Genomic DNA, 22,911 nt, shown 5'->3' on the forward strand with positions numbered 1-22,911 from the left:
CTGGATGACATTCTTTTGAAAATATTATTTTGCCTAGGTCATAGAAGGGAACAAATAAATTGAGAGAATATAATAAGACGAACGATAAGAGTTTGACGATAAGAAATGAATAATCCTTGCAGATCAGATGTTTGGACATTCTACACACTAACGGTCATTGATATAGTAACCAGGGACTGATTTTGCCGACAAATAATATCTACTGGAATGGCTGATATAGCCTATAAATCTGTTGTTACTGTAATATTGAATTTCACATGACCAGAAGTTCGTGAATTTGTGAATGTGAACATTCTACAAATTTTAAATATAAAAAATGGTTTTCTGTGATTTAAAAAGCATAAATCTTTCTGTTGTTTCACTCTATGTATACTAGTTTCTGTCCATAGTTTAACTTCCTTTCTATTACACAGGCTGGTGTACAGTGAATGGGGCAGGAACGATTGCCATAGCGGTAATTCCTCCCTGGTTCAGTTCTGTTGATGGTCAGCAGCACATTGCTGATTACAGAGGGAGATGTGCTTCCGATAATCGGGCATCTTTCCTCCTGATACTGATTGAAGATGCAAATCAGCCAACTAGCGAGAGTTTGCTCGTTAATCGGCTGCTCGGCAGTACAATTATACAGACCAATTATAGGGAACAAGCCTTTATAGTAGGCCATCAATACAGACAGGGATGAAGAGTAGCATTACCACATTATGGGTATACTCACACATAACGCTTATAGTAATTTCAGTGATAAATTGAACCATGCCCCTTTCTGATCTTAGGACGATGCTGTTTACTATGTACTGTTATATAGGTTGTGTATTTCTCTTATTGTATATAATGCAAATTCTAAACAAGTTGTGCACAGAATTCTGTGTATAGGTCTGGCCTATATTATACCACATATACACATACAATGCCCTGTACTGTACATCTTGCTCACTTTTATGTAGTCTTCCCCTCCCGTATTTTTCTTATGATGGCGGTAGTATGGAGTGTATTGTGTCATTTAATTCTTCAAAGCATGTAAGAATTCTGATCTGACTAATGTGGATACTTTATACCTCAGGGAAATGTGAATGTGGTCAGTGCACTTGCTTCCCGCCTGGAGACAGCAGGGTGTATGGAAAGCATTGTGAGTGTGATGACCGGCAGTGTGAAGACCTAGAAGGCAATATCTGTGGAGGTAAGACTTCCCGTGCAATGCCTTTGAAGATAAACACATTCACTTTGCATTGGTATGTACATTTTACACATAGAAGGCTGACTACTAATAATGTCAGAATGTGCAATATTCACATGGTAATAAATGAGAGCTCTAAAAGCTTTAGGTTACAGATTATGATGCAACACACATCTACTGGTGCAGACTCCTCTGTTAAGCTACTTTCACATTAGCGTTTTTTGCAGATCCATCGTGGATCTGCAAAAACACTTGAGTTACCATAATACAACCGCATGCATCCGCCATGAACGGATCCTTCATGAGCACCATTAAAAGTCAATGGGGGACGGATCCGTTTTCTATTGTGTCCCCCGTGACTTAGATTGTGTGTCAGGACGGATACGTTTTGCTCCGCACCACAACGCGGACAGAAAAATGCTGTTTGCAGCGTTATTCTGTCCGCGATGGGGATGCAGCCATACAGAACGGAATGCATTTTGGTGCATTCCGTTTCGTTCAGTTCAGTTTTGTCTCCATTGACAATGAATGGGGACAAAACTGAAGCGTTTTCTTCCGCTATTGAGATCCTATGACGGATCTCAATAGCGGATTTGAAAATGCTAATGTGAAAGTAGCCTTACACTGCGCAACTGGAAAGAAAGGCAGGATTCAGAAATATAAGATTCCACTCTAACTATTAATAGAGCTGAAGTAACTAGTGGAAGCTATTGCTTGATGGCAGCTGTAGTTTCCATTAGAACTGCACCTTCATAGGAAACAGATCTTATGAATTAGGATAAAATAGTGGTGAGGATCAGAAATCTTTAAAGGTAACCTGTCACCAAGATTTTGTGTATAGAGCTGAGGACATGGGTTGCTAGATGGCCGCTAGCACATCCGCAATACCCAGCCCCCATAGCTCTGTGCGCTTTTATTGTGTAAGAATAAGATGAGTCCTGTCCTTGAGATGAGTCCTGTACGTGAGATTAGTCAGGGACAGGACTCATCTCAGGTTAGTTTGCATATGTATTAAATCGTTTTTTTTACACAATAAAAGCGCACAGAGCTATGGGGACTGGGTATTGCGGATGTGCTAGCGGCCATCTAGCAACCCATGTCCTCAGCTCTATACCCAAAATCCCAGTGACAGGTTCCTTTTAAGAGAATCTGTCACCACGAAACACAATGCAATCTGCAGGCAGTATGTTATAGAGCAGGAGATGCTGAGCAGAATCATATACAGTTACATGGAAAAAGATTCAGTAAAACCATAGAGCGGTCCTATTAGTGATTGACATGCTCCCCTAAATGAGTTTCCATATAGAGGTATTTATTAGTCACTGAATAGAACCACTCGCTGGACTCCTACAGTCAGAATGATCAGAGATCTAGATTAATAAATTACAAGTTTTACTGAATCATTCCCTATAAAACTATATATATACATATATATATATAAATATATATATATATATCTCAATATCAATAACATGCTGCCTGCAGATTGCACTGCATTTTCAGTGTGACAGTTTCCCGGGAAAAGGTACACCCAGCTTTGAGTGCCATTTTACAGTATTGCATTACTTACGTTGTGTGGATTCTGAGTTATATTATGTGTCACACTTTAGAGTTGCATTTACAATTTTGCTGGTTATCATTGGAAACCATTAACATCACATTATAGTACAGTGCTTGGTGTATAGAGGACACTTCCCAGACTGCAAATCACAGGAGCCAGCAGGGAACGCCAGGAGATTTAAACTCTCAGGGGTGCAATTTATTAAGACCGGCAAATTAGAAGGTCTTAATCTCTGTGTGAGGCCTCTACATAACGTTGGTTCTTGCTGCTGCCAGGGGTGTGACATTCTTTAAACTATGCCAGCTCCTTTGTTGGTGTACTTTAAGGCCATTTTCTACTACATAAACTGGCGTGGATGAATAAGACGGGTCATCCGGCCCGCCCTCTTCCCCGTCCAGAGTCATCAGTATAAGTCATCCGGCCCGCCCTCTTCCCCGTGCAGGTCATCAGTATAAAAATCCTGGAAAACCCTTTTAACTCCATGTGCCACATGCAGAAACACTCTTTATGTATTACTAAGCTTCACTCTGATCCAGACTGGTGGCGCACCAAAATGCTATTGAGTCCAATAGCCAGGATGCATGGGTTATCTCCACACGGAACAATATGGGATTTCTCAGGTTTTTCTTAGGGCCTAACTCCTTGTCTGTATTTCCTCAGAGAGCTCAGGTTCCTGAAAGCTGCTCTCACTGCTCACATCTGTAGACACCAACTACACCCAGGAGACCAAGCCCAAGAGGTCAGGCCTGTCCCTGCCTAGTCATTGTAACTATGCCATTAGTTAACCCTCAGTGTCTCAGCCAGAATTTACCTAACTACACACTGGAAAGCATAGCATATACCATCATTGGATCATTAGAAATGATAAAAGGGCAACTCTCATCTTTAGCAGTGGCCCCCAGGTCCTTGCACCTCTGGGACCCTGATAAAACAGATGAGAAGAAGTAATGCAGTGTGTTTACAGAGTTACTTAAACTATAAAATGGTGCTTAAAGGTGGATATACACTTTAATATAGACAAATCAAGAATAAAGCAAGCAGCTAATTCTGAACTCTGTGTATACTATTAATGGTTTTATAGAACACGGCACTTGTTCCTGTGGTCGATGCATTTGTGAGGCCGGGTGGTTTGGAAAACTGTGCCAACATGAAAGAAAATGCAATATGACGGAGGAAGAGAGCAAGAGCCTTTGTGAATCATCAGATGGTATTCTGTGCTCTGGAAAAGGTACGTGCTTACAATGTAGCACAAATCCATCAGTAATTGTACTGTCAATCAAATGTTTCTTTGCAAAACGTTACGTGAATGAACACCTCATTTCTGCTTTGCTCCATCAACATGCATTTTGTGTCTCTTCCTGGCAGTTGCAGATGGAAGTTGCATGGATACTATACAATGGGAGCTTGTTCTGATTCACTAGGTGTACGGAGGTACAAAAGGTTTCAATAATATATTTCATTTAGATGTTATCATTGAGACAAGAATTCTTTGTAAATAATGGCAATAGAGCACAATGACACAATGTACTGAAAACTTGATTTGAAACCTGTCCTTCTACGTGTCACTGAGTTATCACTATGAACAAATCATGTCCTTCAGTCTTTGTATAAAAAGACAACTGGATGGCGTCACAGTACGTCTGCATTATTTTCTCTTCAGACAGTAGATTCTGTGTTGACACGGGGGTCATATCCCATAAACATCATATTTTCCTTCAATGCACAATGAATTATACAATATGCATGCTAAATATATCAGAGAGCAGTTTAGATAACACATAGTGAAGGTGAAGTCCATCTTGTGTCTACATGCATTATGAGTGCATCAATAGGGCTTAAAATTGCAAGAAGATAAGCTGTGCAATATAACTACCTTACCGATTCCTTTGCTGTATGTCCCCCACTGCTCCCATTGTTCCTCTATGTATGCTAATGATTTGCTACCTTTAGCATCTGATCAGTTGCCATTATGGATCCTGTGTTAGCGCACACAAAGAGATAACAGGAGCAGTGGGGGATACAAACGACACCAGTTTGTAACTGGAGCAGGAGTAATAGCAGCACACGCTAATGTTCCATTCAGAAAGGGGACTCGGGAACAAGTGGATAGGTGATACTTTGTTCAGGGCCGATTCTAGGTTCTCTGCTGCCCGAGGCAAAAATTATAATGGCTCCCCCTAACCCCAGTTCTACTGCTAAAGACATATTTGGATGGATATTTTATTTTGTGTTACCAAACATACAGGAGGACACAGCACCACTTACTTCTTACATCCATTGATGTCTCGTCTGATGTAGACATTCTTATTCCTTGTCTTCACCATTTGACCAAGACCAGACATGAGGATGTCTTTCAGCATTGTTTCGTCTCTGCAGAGTTTGCCACATAGACATATTTTTTTTCGATCAGTCTCCTCTTCCACCTGTTGCACCAACAGCATCATCCTGCTGTTACCCTCAATACTATGCCCACTGTGTTCCCTCATGCCCCCAAATACTAGACTCAGAAGTATACTATATAGTCCTCTACATAGTGTCGGTGGGTAATAATTCAATTAAGAATTATTAATTATGGTCATAAAAATTATTAATCATAAAAAAATTAATTTATACAATTTTTCATAAATTCTTAAAAACATGACCTGGTGAATTGTAGACAACCTAATTGATACAATTCACATCTGAGTCCGACTATTTCCTCAGATAAATAAGTTCTTTTTGACGTGAGATGACGTTAATGATAAAATGTAGTTTTGCATTATACAATAATACACAGGTATTATAAAAATATGCAGATTTATTGATTACAAGATTATAAACATATATATAAGTAAATAAACACAATGATACATGCAAATGAATATATATAGCGTTAATATAAAGCATTACAAGCTTAACAATACATGTGAGTGGAAATAACTCGTCACATTATAACAAAGCTATTATTAGGTTAGGATATCAAAATATGAACATAAGTTATATACATTACTTCTGTTCAGAGAAAACCTCATGATATCAGGATGGGAATGTCTAATCCTAGACATCAATATAGAATGCTAAATACATTCTGCCCCCCTCTAACCAACTACACATCACATGACTTCAAGATGGGCAAATCCATCCAAGGATATAACTTAGAAGAGATAACCATATCCTTCTGCCCCATCCTGGACTATTTTCACATACATGACTTTGGTAAGACTATTAAGACAAATAACAGGGATCTAGGATTTTGCTAGTCCATATCTTAAATGGGAAGGATTTGATATAAGTCCTTCCTGTGGGAATCCATCACTTAGCTTGGCGAAGAATGTTCTATTAATATACATATATATATGCAATCATTTAATGCTTTGCTAGATTATGAGTCTAGATTCTTCTGCAGGTAGAATGAAGCCTCACAATATCCTAAGACTACATCTCAATATGGAGATGATCAATTAATTTAATTATTTATTTATTCGCCAATCTAGATGGTATAATTTCACCCACACTATCAAATTAGTCTTAATAAAATGAAATATCATTTTCTATGTCTCTTACCAAGTCCTAGTAGGAATCTCACCTCTGTTCCTAGGAAAGCTGGGTGGTCCATCATAGTGCATCTCACCATGACTTTCATCTTGATAGACCTCAACTTCTCCTCTCCTTCCTTCTTTCTCCTTCCTTCTCACTTTCTCTCTATGGCTTATGATCCCAAACTTATCAGTTAGACACACCTTCCTAGTTTGGGAACTTTCCAATCATTGTCGGATGGGTGTGACCATTGATAAAATGTGACATCATAACCCTACCCAGAATGCATTTTTGCTACTGTTGTAATGTCACCTACTGACACATAGGTGGCACTGCTGTATAATCTATTTGCATCATAGTATAAAGGGTTAACTTATGTAAGTCTGAATATACATCTTGACCTCAGAAGCTTTAATTCAAAGCTATAGGGATTAATTCTGACACTTGTAGCAATTAGAGACAGACCTCTAGGCGTCTCACTTAGTGTTTCTCACACTGTTTATTTGTGGATCGTAAATTCCCTTGTTTTCTCACAAAGATATCAGTACCTCCTCTGTCATACCAAAGATGTGATTAATTGTTACAAAACACACATCTTCACAGACACTCTTCTAATGAGAAATATATACAATATACTGGATACATGTTGTCTTCGTAACATATAACAATATAATATAAACAAATATATATATATATATATGTCCTACTGATTGTCTTATGCAAAGGACTAAGGCTCATTAAATAAATACATACATATTATATATTTAGCTTCATTAATAAATGCCTAATTGTATAGGTAATTATCACCAGCTGCTTCTTATCTTATCTCCTGTCATAAATTTAAGTAAGTAAACAAGGCGGATTCTTCTCAGACTGGTACATTCATGAGAAGGATAACACTGAAGAGTATAAACCTTTGTGTGACCTTAATTTGGCCTACTCAAGACATACAAAATTGCAACTATAGTCGAGCATGGCTCTTAAAGGCAATGAACATCCATTTTGACAATAATGAATTGGATATCAATGCATTTACCTATGAAAAGGCCCAACAAATCCCCCCTTTTCAGCATATTCAATTTCGTTATTAGAAGGTTGAATAGGCTGAAATGCAATAAAGGGCTAAATGCTCCAAATCATTATGGATTGGGGAATGCAGGTTTTACCTTGGAATAAATTTATCACAATTTTGTGTGTACTTTTACGACACAAGTCTAACGCACAAACTTTACGATTAGGTTAACAACAAGTATGTTACGTTCCTTGTATTAGTGATAAACGTGTTGGTTCATAGAACGCATATTTATACATTTGTTTCGTTCTTTTCTTTTATGACCACTGTAGAGAGAAAGACGTTTCGGTCGTTTTCTGGACTTTCTGGAAACGTGTCTCTAGTTAAGATCTTTCTTTGGTCCTCTAACTTAATAATGCTGCTGCTAAAATGAAAAACTGGAAGTAATAGCTTCCTGGCTTGTCAGCAACTTGGCAACTCGAATTAGCGAGCGGTGCTTGGCATCATATCTTCATGTCTGCGATCTCGAATACTTTGTCATGTTGCACTGGTGTGATGTACTTTTGCAGCGGCTGTCGAATCTCCTGGGGCTCTGCCCACTTGTCCCTCCTGGATACATCTTGGATACATCTGGGTTGGCTCCGACTGGACGTCTCTTGCGTCACGGATAACCTTGACCTCAGGTTCTCTTGGTTCCGGATATAAAGACTTTTAGGATTCCGCCATCTGTCCTTCCATCAACACGTGATCCCATCTTGGGCCACCATCTAAACTTAAGAAAACAACAGACAGTATGAGTAACAACGCAGCAAAAACCTTATCAAACATATACCTGCCTATTTTAGGCCTTTGACATATGCCATACTTTAGCCAGCAGCAAGTTGAGGACTTTTATGTTTTTTTTTTTCCAAAGAAAAACAAACTACAGGGTATCATGAATAGATATAACTATTCTTCCTCTGCTAGGCTAATACAGCCTTAGGTGTTATGCCTATTTAGGATAATAACCCAATCAATACTTTGAGACTACCTCGAAACAGAGTAATATATATGCGTCCATATATCTGCATGGAATACAGTGATGACAAGTTAGTCACAATTAATAAACAAACAATATGGTTAGTATAACTGTTCAGTCTCTTTTCAGTCATACGATACCACCACCAATCATATGAAATTTAGGATGTGTCTCCATCTTCAAATTTTCTTGATTTTTCAATCTCAATTCAGCTCTTGGCGTTTTTAGCACTGAAATAAAACTCTACACAAACATTATGTTAATGATCCTGTGGAAAAAATTGATTAGTGATCAATATCATTAATCATTTATTGACTTGTTATAATTATTCATTTAATGAAGCCGTTTGCTTCGTTTACTGGACATTCCTATGTCAGCGAAGTATTAAACAACTTTTCCTTTACTCTTTATTCACTTCATGAGATAAAGAATTTACATTGAATGAAGTTGGGAGAATCTTACTCTTCCTTTCCATTAGGCTGACTTAAGAAATCAGCTCGCAGCGCAGCTCTGCGACCTCTGACCTTTTCACTGACATGTATCTAAACTTAAGGAATGTACTCCTCACCCCTCCCTTAGGAGACTTTTTAAGGCAATTAGGGTTAGTTAACAGAGCTATTTAAATACAGTTTTGCTCTCTTTACTACTAAAACAAATTAGCAGGTTCTAGGTACTCTGCTAAAAAAATAATAATTCACAAACAAATAAAACTAAAACATCTGAAACGATTAATCAGATTGAGATATAAAAACAATTCCCCCCTTAGGGGATTATCATATCTGCGGCATTTGCAGATTGTACATTAGGATCCTATAAGAAAGCATGGTTACATTAGCATACATAGCAATTAACCTATTTAAAACCGTTCTCTTATAGATTCTATTTATCAATAACATTGGGTCAGACTTTATGTATAAAGTTCCTCTATTATCCTGTAACGCACTGAGCTACTAAACTCAACCTCCCTGTATATGGGGGTAAATCTCCAACTATGGGAGTTAACTGGCCAGGAATTAATAGGAAGGCTCCTGAGTCAAACAAAGGACTAGAACCGGACCCTGTACCGCCTAGGCTAATGAGACCTACATCTGTTCCCTATCTTGGGACAATTTACTATTAATTTCTGGCGATACAAAGACATCAATTATGTTTAGCATAGACAAACAACTCCTGAGTTGATTTACATGTCATGCACTGGTTGCATTCGTGTAATAACACTTTACTGCAACAACTCATCTGCGGTTCTGGTATGGGCTTAACCCCTTCAGTACCAGGACATTCATATTGACTGTATATACCACGCCCTTCTAAGGGTTGTAAACGTGATCTGGCTGTAGCATTCTAATGCCAGCAACAATATACATGACAATTTATCATTAATATGTCATCTCATCAATCATAAATCTCGCTGGGGCCTCCATTTATGTCGGTGGGTAATAATTCAATTAAGAATTATTAATTATGGTCATAAAAATTATTAATCATAAAAAAATTAATTTATACAATTTTTCATAAATTCTTAAAAACATGACCTGGTGAATTGTAGACAACCTAATTGATACAATTCACATCTGAGTCTGACTATTTCCTCAGATAAATAAGTTCTTTTTGACGTGAGATGACGTTAATGATAAAATGTAGTTTTGCATTATACAATAATACACAGGTATTATAAAAATATGCAGATTTATTGATTACAAGATTATAAACATATATATAAGTAAATAAACACAATGATACATGCAAATGAATATATATAGCGTTAATATAAAGCATTACAAGCTTAACAATACATGTGAGTGGAAATAACTCGTCACATTATAACAAAGCTATTATTAGGTTAGGATATCAAAATATGAACATAAGTTATATACATTACTTCTGTTCAGAGAAAACCTCATGATATCAGGATGGGAATGTCTAATCCTAGACATCAATATAGAATGCTAAATACATTCTGCCCCCCTCTAACCAACTACACATCACATGACTTCAAGATGGGAAAATCCATCCAAGGATATAACTTAGAAGAGATAACCATATCCTTCTGCCCCATCCTGGACTATTTTCACATACATGACTTTGGTAAGACTATTAAGACAAATAACAGGGATCTAGGATTTTGCTAGTCCATATCTTAAATGGGAAGGATTTGATATAAGTCCTTCCTGTGGGAATCCATCACTTAGCTTGGCGAAGAATGTTCTATTAATATACATATATATATGCAATCATTTAATGCTTTGCTAGATTATGAGTCTAGATTCTTCTGCAGGTAGAATGAAGCCTCACAATATCCTAAGACTACATCTCAATATGGAGATGATCAATTAATTTAATTATTTATTTATTCGCCAATCTAGATGGTATAATTTCACCCACACTATCAAATTAGTCTTAATAAAATGAAATATCATTTTCTATGTCTCTTACCAAGTCCTAGTAGGAATCTCACCTCTGTTCCTAGGAAAGCTGGGTGGTCCATCATAGTGCATCTCACCATGACTTTCATCTTGATAGACCTCAACTTCTCCTCTCCTTCCTTCTTTCTCCTTCCTTCTCACTTTCTCTCTATGGCTTATGATCCCAAACTTATCAGTTAGACACACCTTCCTAGTTTGGGAACTTTCCAATCATTGTCGGATGGGTGTGACCATTGATAAAATGTGACATCATAACCCTACCCAGAATGCATTTTTGCTACTGTTGTAATGTCACCTACTGACACATAGGTGGCACTGCTGTATAATCTATTTGCATCATAGTATAAAGGGTTAACTTATGTAAGTCTGAATATACATCTTGACCTCAGAAGCTTTAATTCAAAGCTATAGGGATTAATTCTGACACTTGTAGCAATTAGAGACAGACCTCTAGGCGTCTCACTTAGTGTTTCTCACACTGTTTATTTGTGGATCGTAAATTCCCTTGTTTTCTCACAAAGATATCAGTACCTCCTCTGTCATACCAAAGATGTGATTAATTGTTACAAAACACACATCTTCACAGACACTCTTCTAATGAGAAATATATACAATATACTGGATACATGTTGTCTTCGTAACATATAACAATATAATATAAACAAATATATATATATATATATATGTCCTACTGATTGTCTTATGCAAAGGACTAAGGCTCATTAAATAAATACATACATATTATATATTTAGCTTCATTAATAAATGCCTAATTGTATAGGTAATTATCACCAGCTGCTTCTTATCTTATCTCCTGTCATAAATTTAAGTAAGTAAACAAGGCGGATTCTTCTCAGACTGGTACATTCATGAGAAGGATAACACTGAAGAGTATAAACCTTTGTGTGACCTTAATTTGGCCTACTCAAGACATACAAAATTGCAACTATAGTCGAGCATGGCTCTTAAAGGCAATGAACATCCATTTTGACAATAATGAATTGGATATCAATGCATTTACCTATGAAAAGGCCCAACAATAGTAATGGTGCTCCAAGACTGCCCTTATTAGTAATAGTGCCCCCAATAGTGATAATGCTCCCCAAGAGTGCCCCATTAGTAACAATACCCTCTATATTGTGCCCAATAATAATAACCCCAGAGTACCCTCAGTAGTAATAATGCCACCATTGCCACCAACAGTGCCCCCTGCAGTGCCTCCTGTAGTTCTAATGCCCCTGCAGTTATTACTCCCCTTTAGAGCCCCCTGTGTTATGTTGTGCCTTTTCATGAGTTTAAACAGTTATATCTACTTATTTTAGTTATAATGGAAATTCATTGCCTTTAAAGGGAGTCTGTCACCGAAATATGACATTGTACACCACTTACATGGCTCTCTAGAACACCTATCCATGATTCAAATGGTACCTTTGTAATTTTCTTCTGAGATTCACCAGCAGGAAAAACGCACTTTAATCCATATGCAAATGAGGGCTCGCAAGTGCCCGGGGCGTCATTCTGTGTGTAGGAGCCCAGGCTGCTCTGCCTTCTTTTTACATTACTCCTCCCCAGCCTCTTCCTTGGCCTGCCCTGCAAGTCCCTTGCGTCATCCACAGGACCGGCTGATAGCCCACGCGTGCGCAGTGCACCGCCGGTGCGAGCATGCGCACTGTGATGGCCATTGTGGGCACGGCATCGCTACATGTAGTGTGCATGCGCCAGCACAGGCATGAAACCAGTGACTAGGGAGCGGACCAGAAGCAAACAGGAGGACTGGAGGCCGGCGCATGCGCACTACATGTAGCGATGCCGTGCCCACAATGGCCATCACAGTGCTCCTGCGCACGCTGGCCGGCGGTGCACTGCGCACGCGCGGGATATCGGCCGGTCCTGTGGATGACGCAAGGGACTTGCAGGGCAGGCCACGGAAGAGGCTCGGGAGGAGTAATGTAAAAAGAAGGCAGAGCAGCCTGGGCTCCTACACACAGAACACCGCCCCGGGCACTTGCGAGCTCTCATTTGCATATGGATTAAACTGCGTTTTTCCTGCGGGTGAAACTCAGAAGAAAATTACAACGGTACCATTAGAATCATGGATAGGTGTTCTAGAGAGCCATGTAAGTGGTGTATAACATCATATTATGGTGACAGACTCCCTTTAAAGGGCTTCTGTCACCCCACAAAAGTCTTTTTTTTTTTTTTTGGATAGTTACATTCCTTATAGCGCGATATAGGAGAAAATAATCTTGTCACTTACTTTCATGCGGCCGTTTCTTTAGAAAACAAAGTTTTATAATATGTAAATTCGGTCTCTACCAGCAAGTAGGGCATCTACTTGCTGGTAGCCGCAGCAGAAAACCGCCCCCTCGCCGTGTTGATTGACAGGGCCAGCCGTGATCTCCTCCTCCGGCCGGCCCTGTCAGTATTTCAAAAATCGCACGCCTCTGTTCATTCAGCGCAGGCGCTCTAAGATGAGGAGGCTCGTCTCCTCACAACTCCCTCAGTGCGCCTGCGCCGATGACATCACCGAAAGAGAAGACGTCATCGGCGCAGGCGCACTGAGGGAGTTCTGAGGAGACGAGCCTCCTCATCTCAGAGCGCCTGCGCCGAATGAACAGAGGCGCGCGATTTTTGAAATACTGACAGGGCCGGCCGGAGGAGGAGATCACGGCTGGCCCTGTCAATCAACACGGCGAGGGGGCGGTTTTCTGCTGCGGCTACCAGCAAGTAGACGCCCTACTTGCTGGTAGAGACTGGATTTACATATTATAAAACTTTGTTTTCTAAAGAATCGGCCGCATGAAAGTAAGTGACAAGATTATATTCTCCTATATCGCGCTATAAGGAATGTAACTATCCAAAAAAAAAAAAATGACTTTTGTGGGGTGACAGAAGCCCTTTAAGAGCAATGTTGGTTTATATTTACTATTTTGTACAGATTTTTTATTTAGGCCGACATAAGTCCATGGGAAGATTACTACGTCGTTCAAAGAGCTAGTGTTATTGTAACAATCTATTATACATTTAGACAATTAGAAGATACAGAACACTTGAAGAAGTAGAGGCTTCATTATATAACCCGACAGTTATGATGCACACTCTAGTTCCAGTATGTATAATGCTCCCCATAGTGCCACCTGTATAATGCCCCCTGTTGTGCCGGTATGTGTAATGTTCTACCCTGTAGTGCCAGTATATATGTAATAAAAACTCCCCTGTAGTGCCAGTACATATAATGCTCCCAAATCCCCCCGGTAGTGTCAGTATATACTCACATGAATAAATTGTTGGTACCCTTCCGTTAAAGAAAGAAAAACCTACAATGGTCAATGAAATAACTCAAAACTGACAAAAGTAATAAAAATAAACATTTACTGAAAATCAGCTAAAGAAAACCAGACATTGCTTTTGAATTGTGGTTCAACAGAATAATTTTAAACAAACTAATGAAACTGGCCTGGACAAAAATGATGTTACCCTAGAAAATATTGAAAATCATTTGACTATAGGGACATGTTAAACTAAGGTGTGTCCTGTAATTGGCATCACAAGTGTCCTTATACTTGTATCAGTCAGTCTGCCTATTGAAAGGGTGAAAGGTAGTCACTGTGCTGTTTGGTATCATGAAGGGTACCACACTGTAAATGGACCAAAGAAAGCCAAGGAGAGAATCGTCTCAGGAGATTAGAAAGAACATTATAGACAAACAGGTTAAATGTAAAGGCTATAAGACCATCTCCAAATAGCTTGATATTCCTGTTACTACAGTGGCACATATTGGGGCACATTTATTAAGACCTGCGTTTTAGACACTGGTCTTAATGAACCCCTGAGCTGGTGGTGGATCCGCCGGAGTTATAAAGAGGCAACAGGCCTCTACATAAATTCGGTGGATCCACCGCCACTTCTAAATGTAAGACAGCTTTCTAGCTGTCTGACATTTAGACCTTTTCTACACCTGAAACAGGCGTAGAAAATGGTAAATGAGACGAGCCTACCGGCCCGTTCCCTTCCCCTCCGATGCCACGTCCACTTTTTTAGACCTGGCATAATATAGGCATATTTCAGCTTCATAAATGGCCCCCATTATTCAGAAGTTTAAGGTCTCCGGGACTGTAGCCGATCTCCCTGGACGTGGTAACAAGAGGAAGATTCATGACAAATTCAAGAGACGGATAATAAAAATGGTAACCAAAGAGCCCAGAACAACTTCCAAAAAGACTTAAGGTGAACACAAATGTCAAGTTACATCAGTGTATGATCGCACCATCCATCGCTGTTATAGCGGAAGTGGACTCGAATGAAGACAACTGAGGAGAAAACCACTGTTTTAAATCATAAAAATGTGAGACTGAAATTTGACAAACATGCATATTGATAAGTTACAAAACTTCTGGGAGAACGTCCTTTGGAAATATGAGACAAAACTGGAGCTTTTTGGCAAGTCGCATCAGCTCTATGTTCACAGACACAAAAATAAAGCATGCAATGAAAAGAACACTGGGGGAGATTTAGAACTTACTTAGTTACCCATAGCAACCAATCAGATTCCACCTTCTATTTTCCAAAGGAGCTGTGAAAAATGAAAGAAGGAATCTGATTGGTTGCTATGGGCAACTAAGCCAGGTACACTTTACGCCAGTTTGATAAATCTCCCCCATTGAACCTACTGTGAAATATGGAGGAGGCTAAGTTATGTTTTGGGGCTATTTTGGTACATCTGGCACAGAGTGTCTTGAATCTGTGTAGGGTACAATGAAATCTCAAGACTATCAAGGCATTCTGGAGTGAAATATGCTGCCCAGTGTCAGAAAGCTTGGTCTCAGTAGCAGGTCATGGGTCCTCCAACAGGATAATGACCCAAAACACACAGCTAAAAACATCCAAGAATGGCTAAGAACAAAGCAGTGGACTATTCTGAAGTTGCCTTCTATGAGCCCTGATCTAAATCTTATTGAACATCTGTAGAAGGAGCTGAAACATGCAGTCTGGAGAAGACACTCTTCAAAGTACCTGTGGACAGGTGAAGAAGTCTCATCGAGAGTTACAGATATCACTTGATTGCAGTGATTGCTTCAAAGGGATGCACAACAAAATATTAACTTAAGGGTACCATCATTTATTATTACTTTTGTCAGTTTCAAATGATTTCATTGACCATTGTGGGTTTTTCTTTCTTTAACAGAAGGGTACCAACAATTTTGTCCAAGTTTTTATAATGCTCACCCATCCTCCCCCGCCCTAGTGCCAGTATAATGCCCCTCCGTCCTCCCCTGTAGGGCCAGTAAATAATGCTCCTCTGTCCCCCCTGTAGTGCCACTATATATAAAGCTCCCCTTTCCCCCCTGTAGTATCAGTATATAATGCTCCCCCATACCCTTCTACAGTGGCAATAAATAGTGCTCCCTTTATTTACATATATATACATATTAGTAGATAGCACGTCCCATGGCTGTAATATAAAACGCATCCCCTTAAGGGCAGAGTTCTTGTTCCAGGACAACGACTTCAATCTATAGTAAGCACACAAAAATGACTTTGTCTAATGAGGAATAATAATGGTAATACAAAGGCATCAGTTATTTTTAATACACAAAATACCCAGGTCAAACCAACGTGGAGGTCCCTTTGTGTGTTTATTCACCACTGGCCTAATTTCATAGACACTGGTGGAATCATCTGTCACCCATGCTTGGGCAACAGGAACCGCTTGGCACAGGAACTGCTAAGCATGGACCCCCATGCACTTGCTAGTGTCCACATGACATTATACATTCCTGTACAGAGCTTCAATGTAGTCACTAAATGCAGCAGGAGTTGCTGTGGACAGAAGCCAGTGAGTACCGCCCCCTGGTTTGGTACTGCCCACATTGAGGTGTACATCCCTGTGCAACACTTTCATGTGGGCGTTGAATTCAGTCGGAGTGGCCGCCACAGGTTGGTGAAGCAGGAGCAGTTGAGCCAAATGCACAGGTTAGTATGCCACTCTTTGTTAGGCTACTTTCACACTGGTGTTTTGGCTTTCCGTTTGTGAGATCCGTTCAGGGCTCTAGGGCTAATATCCGTTCAGGGCATAGGCTAATAGCCCAAAATACAAAAGGAAAAATGGACAGCACTCCAAAGCTATAAAATATAGAAAAATGTATTCACCCATGTGGCTATTGCTGCTGCTATTTTGTGCCACATGGGTGAATACATTTTTCTATATTTCATAGCTTTGGAGTGCTGTCCATTTTTCCATATATATATAATATATATATATATATATATATATATATATGTAGTTAAGGCTGCATGCAGCCTGTATTTGTGGGCGGGGCCAGGTCACTCCTCTTAAACCCCCCACTCCTGGGTCCTCTCCGCCACGCATGCCGCATTCGTACGTTCCCGGCACTTCTCGTCACTTCCGGTTCGCTCGCTGGTCAGGCACTCTGAGGGTCCCTGCCAGTCAGTCAAGTGGAAATTCTTGGGCCTGAGGGTCTTTCAGGTAGGTATGGTGCGGCACGTCGCTTGTTATGCAGTTCACTCGCTGGTACTGTGGTTTTCTTCACCTGAGGCGTTCAGGTGTCATTTTCTGTTTGCTGTCCATCCTGCCTGAAGCGTTCAGGTATTTTCCCTGTCCATCTGTGCCTGAAGCGTTCAGGTATCTTCCCTGTCCATCTATGCCTGAAGCGTTCAGGTATCTTCCCTGTCCATCTCTGCCTGAAGCGTTCAGGTATCTTCCCTGTCCATCTGTGCCTGAAGTGTTCAGGTATCTTCCCTGTCCACCTGTGCCTGAAGCGTTCAGGTATCTTCCCTGTCCATCTGTGCCTGAAGCGTTCAGGTATCTTCTCTGTCCATCTGTGCCTGAAGCGTTCAGGTATCTTCCCTGTCCATCTGTGCCTGAAGTGTTCAGGTATCTTCCCTGTCCATCTGTGCCTGAAGCGTTCAGGTATCTTCCCTGTCCATCTGTGCCTGTAGCGTTCAGGTATCTTCCCTGTCCATCTGTGCCTGAAGCGTTCAGGTATCTTCCCTGTCCATCTGTGCCTGAAGCGTTCAGGTATCTTCCCTGTCCATCTGTACCTAAAGCGTTCAGGTTTTTTCCCTGTCCATCTGAGCCTGAAGCGTTCAGGTATCTTCCCTGTCCATCTGTGCCTGAAGCGTTCAGGTATCTTCCCCGTCCATCTGCGCCTGAAAGCCTTCAGGATCTTCCCTGTCCGTCTCTGCCTGAAAGCGTTCAGGTGTCTTCCCTGTCCATCTGTGCCTGAAGCGTTCAGGTATCTTCCCTGTCCATTTGTGCCTGAAGCGTTCAGGTGTCTTCCCTGTCCATCTTGCCTGTGGCATTCAGGTCTCGTCCCTGTCTTCGCAGCCTGAAGCTTCTGGTGCGCGACTCACCTCCCCAACTGGTAGTACTCAGGTGTAACCTTTCCGCTCGGCCTGGAAGAATCCAGGCCTCTATGTCTCGCTGCAGTAATCATCTCTCCCCCTCCTGGTACCTTGGACACCCTTCGGCGTTTTACGTTCCTCCTTAGCGGTGTGCTCGCTGGCTTTCGGGAGCCTCTGCTGGGTTCCTGCCTCACCCATCCATCGTCACTCTGTTTTTCGTGTCTAACTTGCATGTCGGTGCGTCCGTCCTTTCGTCCATCTTTGCCACATCTGGGTGTTATTCTCGGTCCCGCATAACTCTCTCACGCCGGCTCCTGACTTTTCCAGTCCACAGGGCAAGTCGGGTCTCGTCCGTCAAGTCGCAGGCGGTAAGGCAAGGGTATCGAGTCTACAGACAGGTACGTTCCCAGTTTCGTTTTTCTCGTGAGCTTAGTTAATACGGAACACAGTTCTCGTGTCCTCTCCAGCTGCCATGTTTTGTTTTTAAATTTCAGGTCCTACGTTAGGTCTTCAAGGTCTTCCGAACCATGTCTCAGGTGTCAGACGTGGACGACACTTTGTCCCTTCCGGGTACCTCGGTCTCTGGTCAAGGCGGCCCAGAGTCCCTCAGGAGATGGACCGTGCCAAAGCTTGTCGCTGAATTGCACAGAAGGGGCATCAGGCATCCAGCTTCGGCACGAAAAGCCGAACTATACAGGCTGTTGATGTCAGAGACTGGTCCGTTAGAAGGGGAAGATTCGTCCCCATCCATTCGACAATCTCTGGTGCAGCTACAGGCTACCATGGATTCCCTCGCCTCTTTCCGTGGCTGACATCAGGACCAGGGTGGTGGACTTGGAATCCAGAACCTTGCCGTCACCCCAGGCGGTGGTCCCTCTCTCCGACCCTTCTTTTCAGCTTCCGGCTCCAGGTACGGCCCCAGCAGTTCCAGTGGTAGCACCTGCCCACTTCGTGCCGGATAACATCAGGAAAGACATCTTGGCAGGAAAGGATGTGAACCTGGCTTCAATTCTGATAGCATCCCATGATACCACGGACAATAAGACCTTTGATTGTGGGGAAATCTCGGTTGTCCTTAAGGCCAAGGATGCCTGGCTCAACCGTAAGCTCTCCGTGTCAGAGTTTGTTTTGGCCTTTAGCCTGTACAGAGACGTGGTCTGCTCCGCCTTCCCATCCCGGAGGGAGGAGTTGGATACGTATTTGTACAGAGTCACTGATCTTGGGCACAAGTACGGCGGCACGGCTTTTTATGACTACCACCGCTCCTTCTCAGCTAAAGCCGCCGCCGCACTAACTCAATTTCAGTTTTCTGTCAACTGGGCCACTCTCGACATGGAGTTATTTTGCCGGCATTTTGCCGGTCTCCGTGCCCCTTCATGTTCGACTTGCCAGTCGATCTTTCATTCATCGGAGTGGTGTCCGCAAGCAGCCACGGCTCAACCAGATAGGGCCATCCCCGGCCCCTCCGGTGTTTCTCGCAGCCCCTCCTCCATGGACAAGTAGGAAGGCCCATCGTCTATCTTGGCAACAGCCAAGTGTGCAATAATTTTAACTTTGGCACTTGTCTTTTCAGTGGCTGCAGGGCCCTGCACATCTGCACCATTTGCTTCAGGGCTCACCCCAGATCCACTTGTCCAAAGCGGTTCTCCAAACAGCTATGACTAGCCGACTGCAATATCGACCTTTTGGCTGTTCTGTTGCGGGATCATCCGGCCCCGGGATTTGTGGACTCCTTGATTTCCGGCCTCTGTTTCGGCTTTGACACGGGGATGGTGGCGCTCCCCCACGCTAACTGGGTGTGCGACAATCTTCAGTCCTGCCGCTGTTCAGGAGCTCCTGAACTCGGAGGTTGAGAAGGGGTTCCTCTTGGGCCCATTCAACCTGATTCCTTTTTCTCGGTGGCGGATCAGCCCTATAGGAGTTGTGTCAAAGAAGGATTCTAATAAAAAACGCTTAATTTACGACCTCTCAGCCCCTCATGATTCCGTCATTCCCAGCATTAATTCATTAATTCCATCTGAAGAGTTTGCCATGAGATATGCGTCCATTGACGAGGCCATTGCTCTCATCCTCAGGGCTGGGAAGGGCGCCTGGTTGTCTAAAACTGACATCGCAGACGCATTCAAATTACTTCCAATCGCTCCACATTTATGGCAATTCTATGGCATTCAATGGGAGAACAGGTTTTATTTTGCTAATCGGTTGACCTTCGGCTCTAAGAGCAGCCCCTGGTTGTTCGACCAGTTGGCTCAGGCTTTACACTGGATTCTGACCCAACACGGCAGTACTCCAGCGGTCATCCACTACTTGGACGACTTTCTCCTCATTGAACAGCCACAGTGTCAACCATCAGGTCTTCGCTCCCTCCTGGAGCTTTTCTCCTCCTTAAACATTCCCATTTCACAGGGCAAGACCGCTGGTCCTCACACCTCCATCACCTTCCTGGGCATTATCCTGGATTCTGATAGGATGGAAGCCAGGTTACCAGAGGACAAGTTGGCACAAATCCGTGAAGCTGTTTCCGGGGCTCTAGCATCTTCCCAGTTGACCAAGGTAGAATTACAGTCCATTCTGGGTAGATTAAATTTCGCCTTAAGGGTGATGCCCCAGGGTAGGGCCTTCATTTCACGTCTGCTCTCACTCCTCCCAGCAGCCCCCGAGCCTGACAGCATTGTCCGCTTAGACAGGGCAGCCATGGCAGACTTGCGTATGTGGAACGATTTCCTTTCAGTATGGAACGGGGTCAGTCTGTTCGTCCCTTCCTGGACTCAATCTTCAGCTAGGGTGTTCTCTGATGCCGCAGCTTCCCGGGGGTTCGCAGCAATATTCGGGTCCCACTGGTTGGCGGGTCCTTGGCCTCCTCAGATCAGTACTGATCCTCAGGCACTTAGTTCTTCTCCATTTCTGGAATTTTATCCCATTGTGGCAGCTGCCACAGTCTGGGGTCACCTTTGGGCCAATTCCAGTGTTATGTTTATTTCTGACAGTCAAGACTTGGTGGACATCATCACCAAGGGTCGGGCTAAGTCGGCAAAAATCATGTCCCTCCTGCGTAAACTGGTCTGGCTATCTATGATTAACAACTTCCATTTTTCATGCTCCCATATCTCAGGTGCTAGCAACACTGCGGCCGATGCTTTATCTCGGTTCAATTTTCTCACGTTTTTTCAGGAATGTCCAGAAGCCGACCAGACCGGGGCACGGATTCCCAGTTTCAGCAGCCTAATGTTGGATTAAGGTCCCTGCTGGCTACGGCCAAGGACTTCATGCACCGTTCCCTTTCTATCAACACGGCCCGCAATTACCACACCGGTTGGAAGCTGTTTTCAAAGTTCACCACGGATCATCCCCAACGGGATACAGCTTTCACTCCCTACATCATGGCCTTTATGGCCTATTGTCATGTCGTCCTTAAATTGGCACCCAGCACCATCCGTTTATACCTTGCCGGGGTGCAGCATTTCTTGGTGTTACAAGATCCAGAGTATCGCTCTGTGTTCGTGTCTCAGGCCGTCAAAGCCACGCTCAGGGGCATGGAAAAGAGTAGTAGGGATACGGCCCCTTCCCGACGGCCGGTCTCCGGTGAACTTTTTAGGCAGCTGTCTGCAATCCTAGATGGTAATCCTTTTGGCCCTTCCATTAGTCTGGTTATCAAGGTGGCAATGTATTTGAGCTTTTACGGCTTCCTACGCCCTGGAGAGTTCTCTGTCACTTCCCCAAGGGCGACCTTCCTAAAGAGGGAACAACTATCCTGGAACCGGGATCACTTTGTCTTAAGCCTTCCTTCCACGAAGACGTCTCAGACCGGTCCTCCTGTACAGATTCGCTTCTTTGAGTCAAAGAACGAATGGTGTCCGGTTCTCGTGCTACGACACTTCCTAAACACCATAGTGCCTCCGGACCCTGAATCACCGTTACTTCCATTCCAAGGGAAGCCTCTTTCCACACGGCAATTTGTATCCCACATCAGATCCCTGGTCGCAAGGTTGGGGGTGGACCCCAAAACGATAACCGGGCATTCATTCCGCATCGGAGCGGCATCTGCAGCCTCCAAACACAGGACACCTCCGCACGTCATACGTCACATGGGTAGGTGGAGATCTGCCTGCTTTTCCCGGTATATTCCGGATCCGCAATCAGAGACCCGGGAAGTCTTCCGTGCATTGGTTTTGTAATGTATATTAAATGTCATTGCTTTTCCCTACTCAGTGTTTTTTGCCCTCTTTTAGGCCTACCCGCGTAACGTGGCTCCAGGCACACATCAGCCACTGTTAGGGTCCCCTTCGTCTATCCTACGGACCGTGGCCTCGAACACAAGTAGTTAAGGCTGCATGCAGCCTGTATTTGTGGGCGGGGCCAGGTCACTCCTCTTAAACCCCCCACTCCTGGGTCCTCTCCGCCACGCATGCCGCATTCGTACGTCCCACCCTTGTCCCCCCCTTTTTCTTTTCTGTCCCCTTTCTCACTCTACCTAGGGTGGGCCCTCTTTTAGGCCTACCCGCGTAACGTGGCTCCAGGCACACATCAGCCACTGTTAGGGTCCCCTTCGTCTATCCTACGGACCGTGGCCTCGAACACAAATATATATATACAGGGTGGGCCATTTATATGGATACACCTTAATAAAATGGGAATGGTTGGTGATATTAACTTCCTGTTTGTGGCACATTAGTATATTTGAGGGTGGAAACTTTTCAAGATGGGTGGTGACCATGGTGGCCATTTTGAAGTTGGCCATTTTGAATCCAACTTTTGTTTTTTCAGTAGGAAGAAGGTCATGTGACACATCAAACTTATTGGGAATTTCACACGAAAAACAATGGTGTGCTTGGTTTTAACGTA

The 22,911-nt window shown here is 42.7% G+C and overlaps 1 protein-coding gene across 1 annotated transcript in view; it reads left to right on the forward strand.

Moving 5' to 3' along the window:
* ITGBL1 (integrin subunit beta like 1) overlaps positions 1-22,911 on the forward strand; it is a 649,132-nt gene that overhangs the window by 537,813 nt on the left and 88,408 nt on the right. The window contains exons 8-9 of the mRNA XM_040425263.1: positions 1,061-1,177; positions 3,817-3,963. Of these exons, the coding sequence (XP_040281197.1) occupies positions 1,061-1,177; positions 3,817-3,963 (264 nt within the window). The remainder of the gene's footprint in view (positions 1-1,060; positions 1,178-3,816; positions 3,964-22,911) is intronic.

The sequence above is a fragment of the Bufo bufo genome, chromosome 3 (assembly GCF_905171765.1).
Source record: "Bufo bufo chromosome 3, aBufBuf1.1, whole genome shotgun sequence".
NCBI lineage: Eukaryota > Metazoa > Chordata > Amphibia > Anura > Bufonidae > Bufo > Bufo bufo.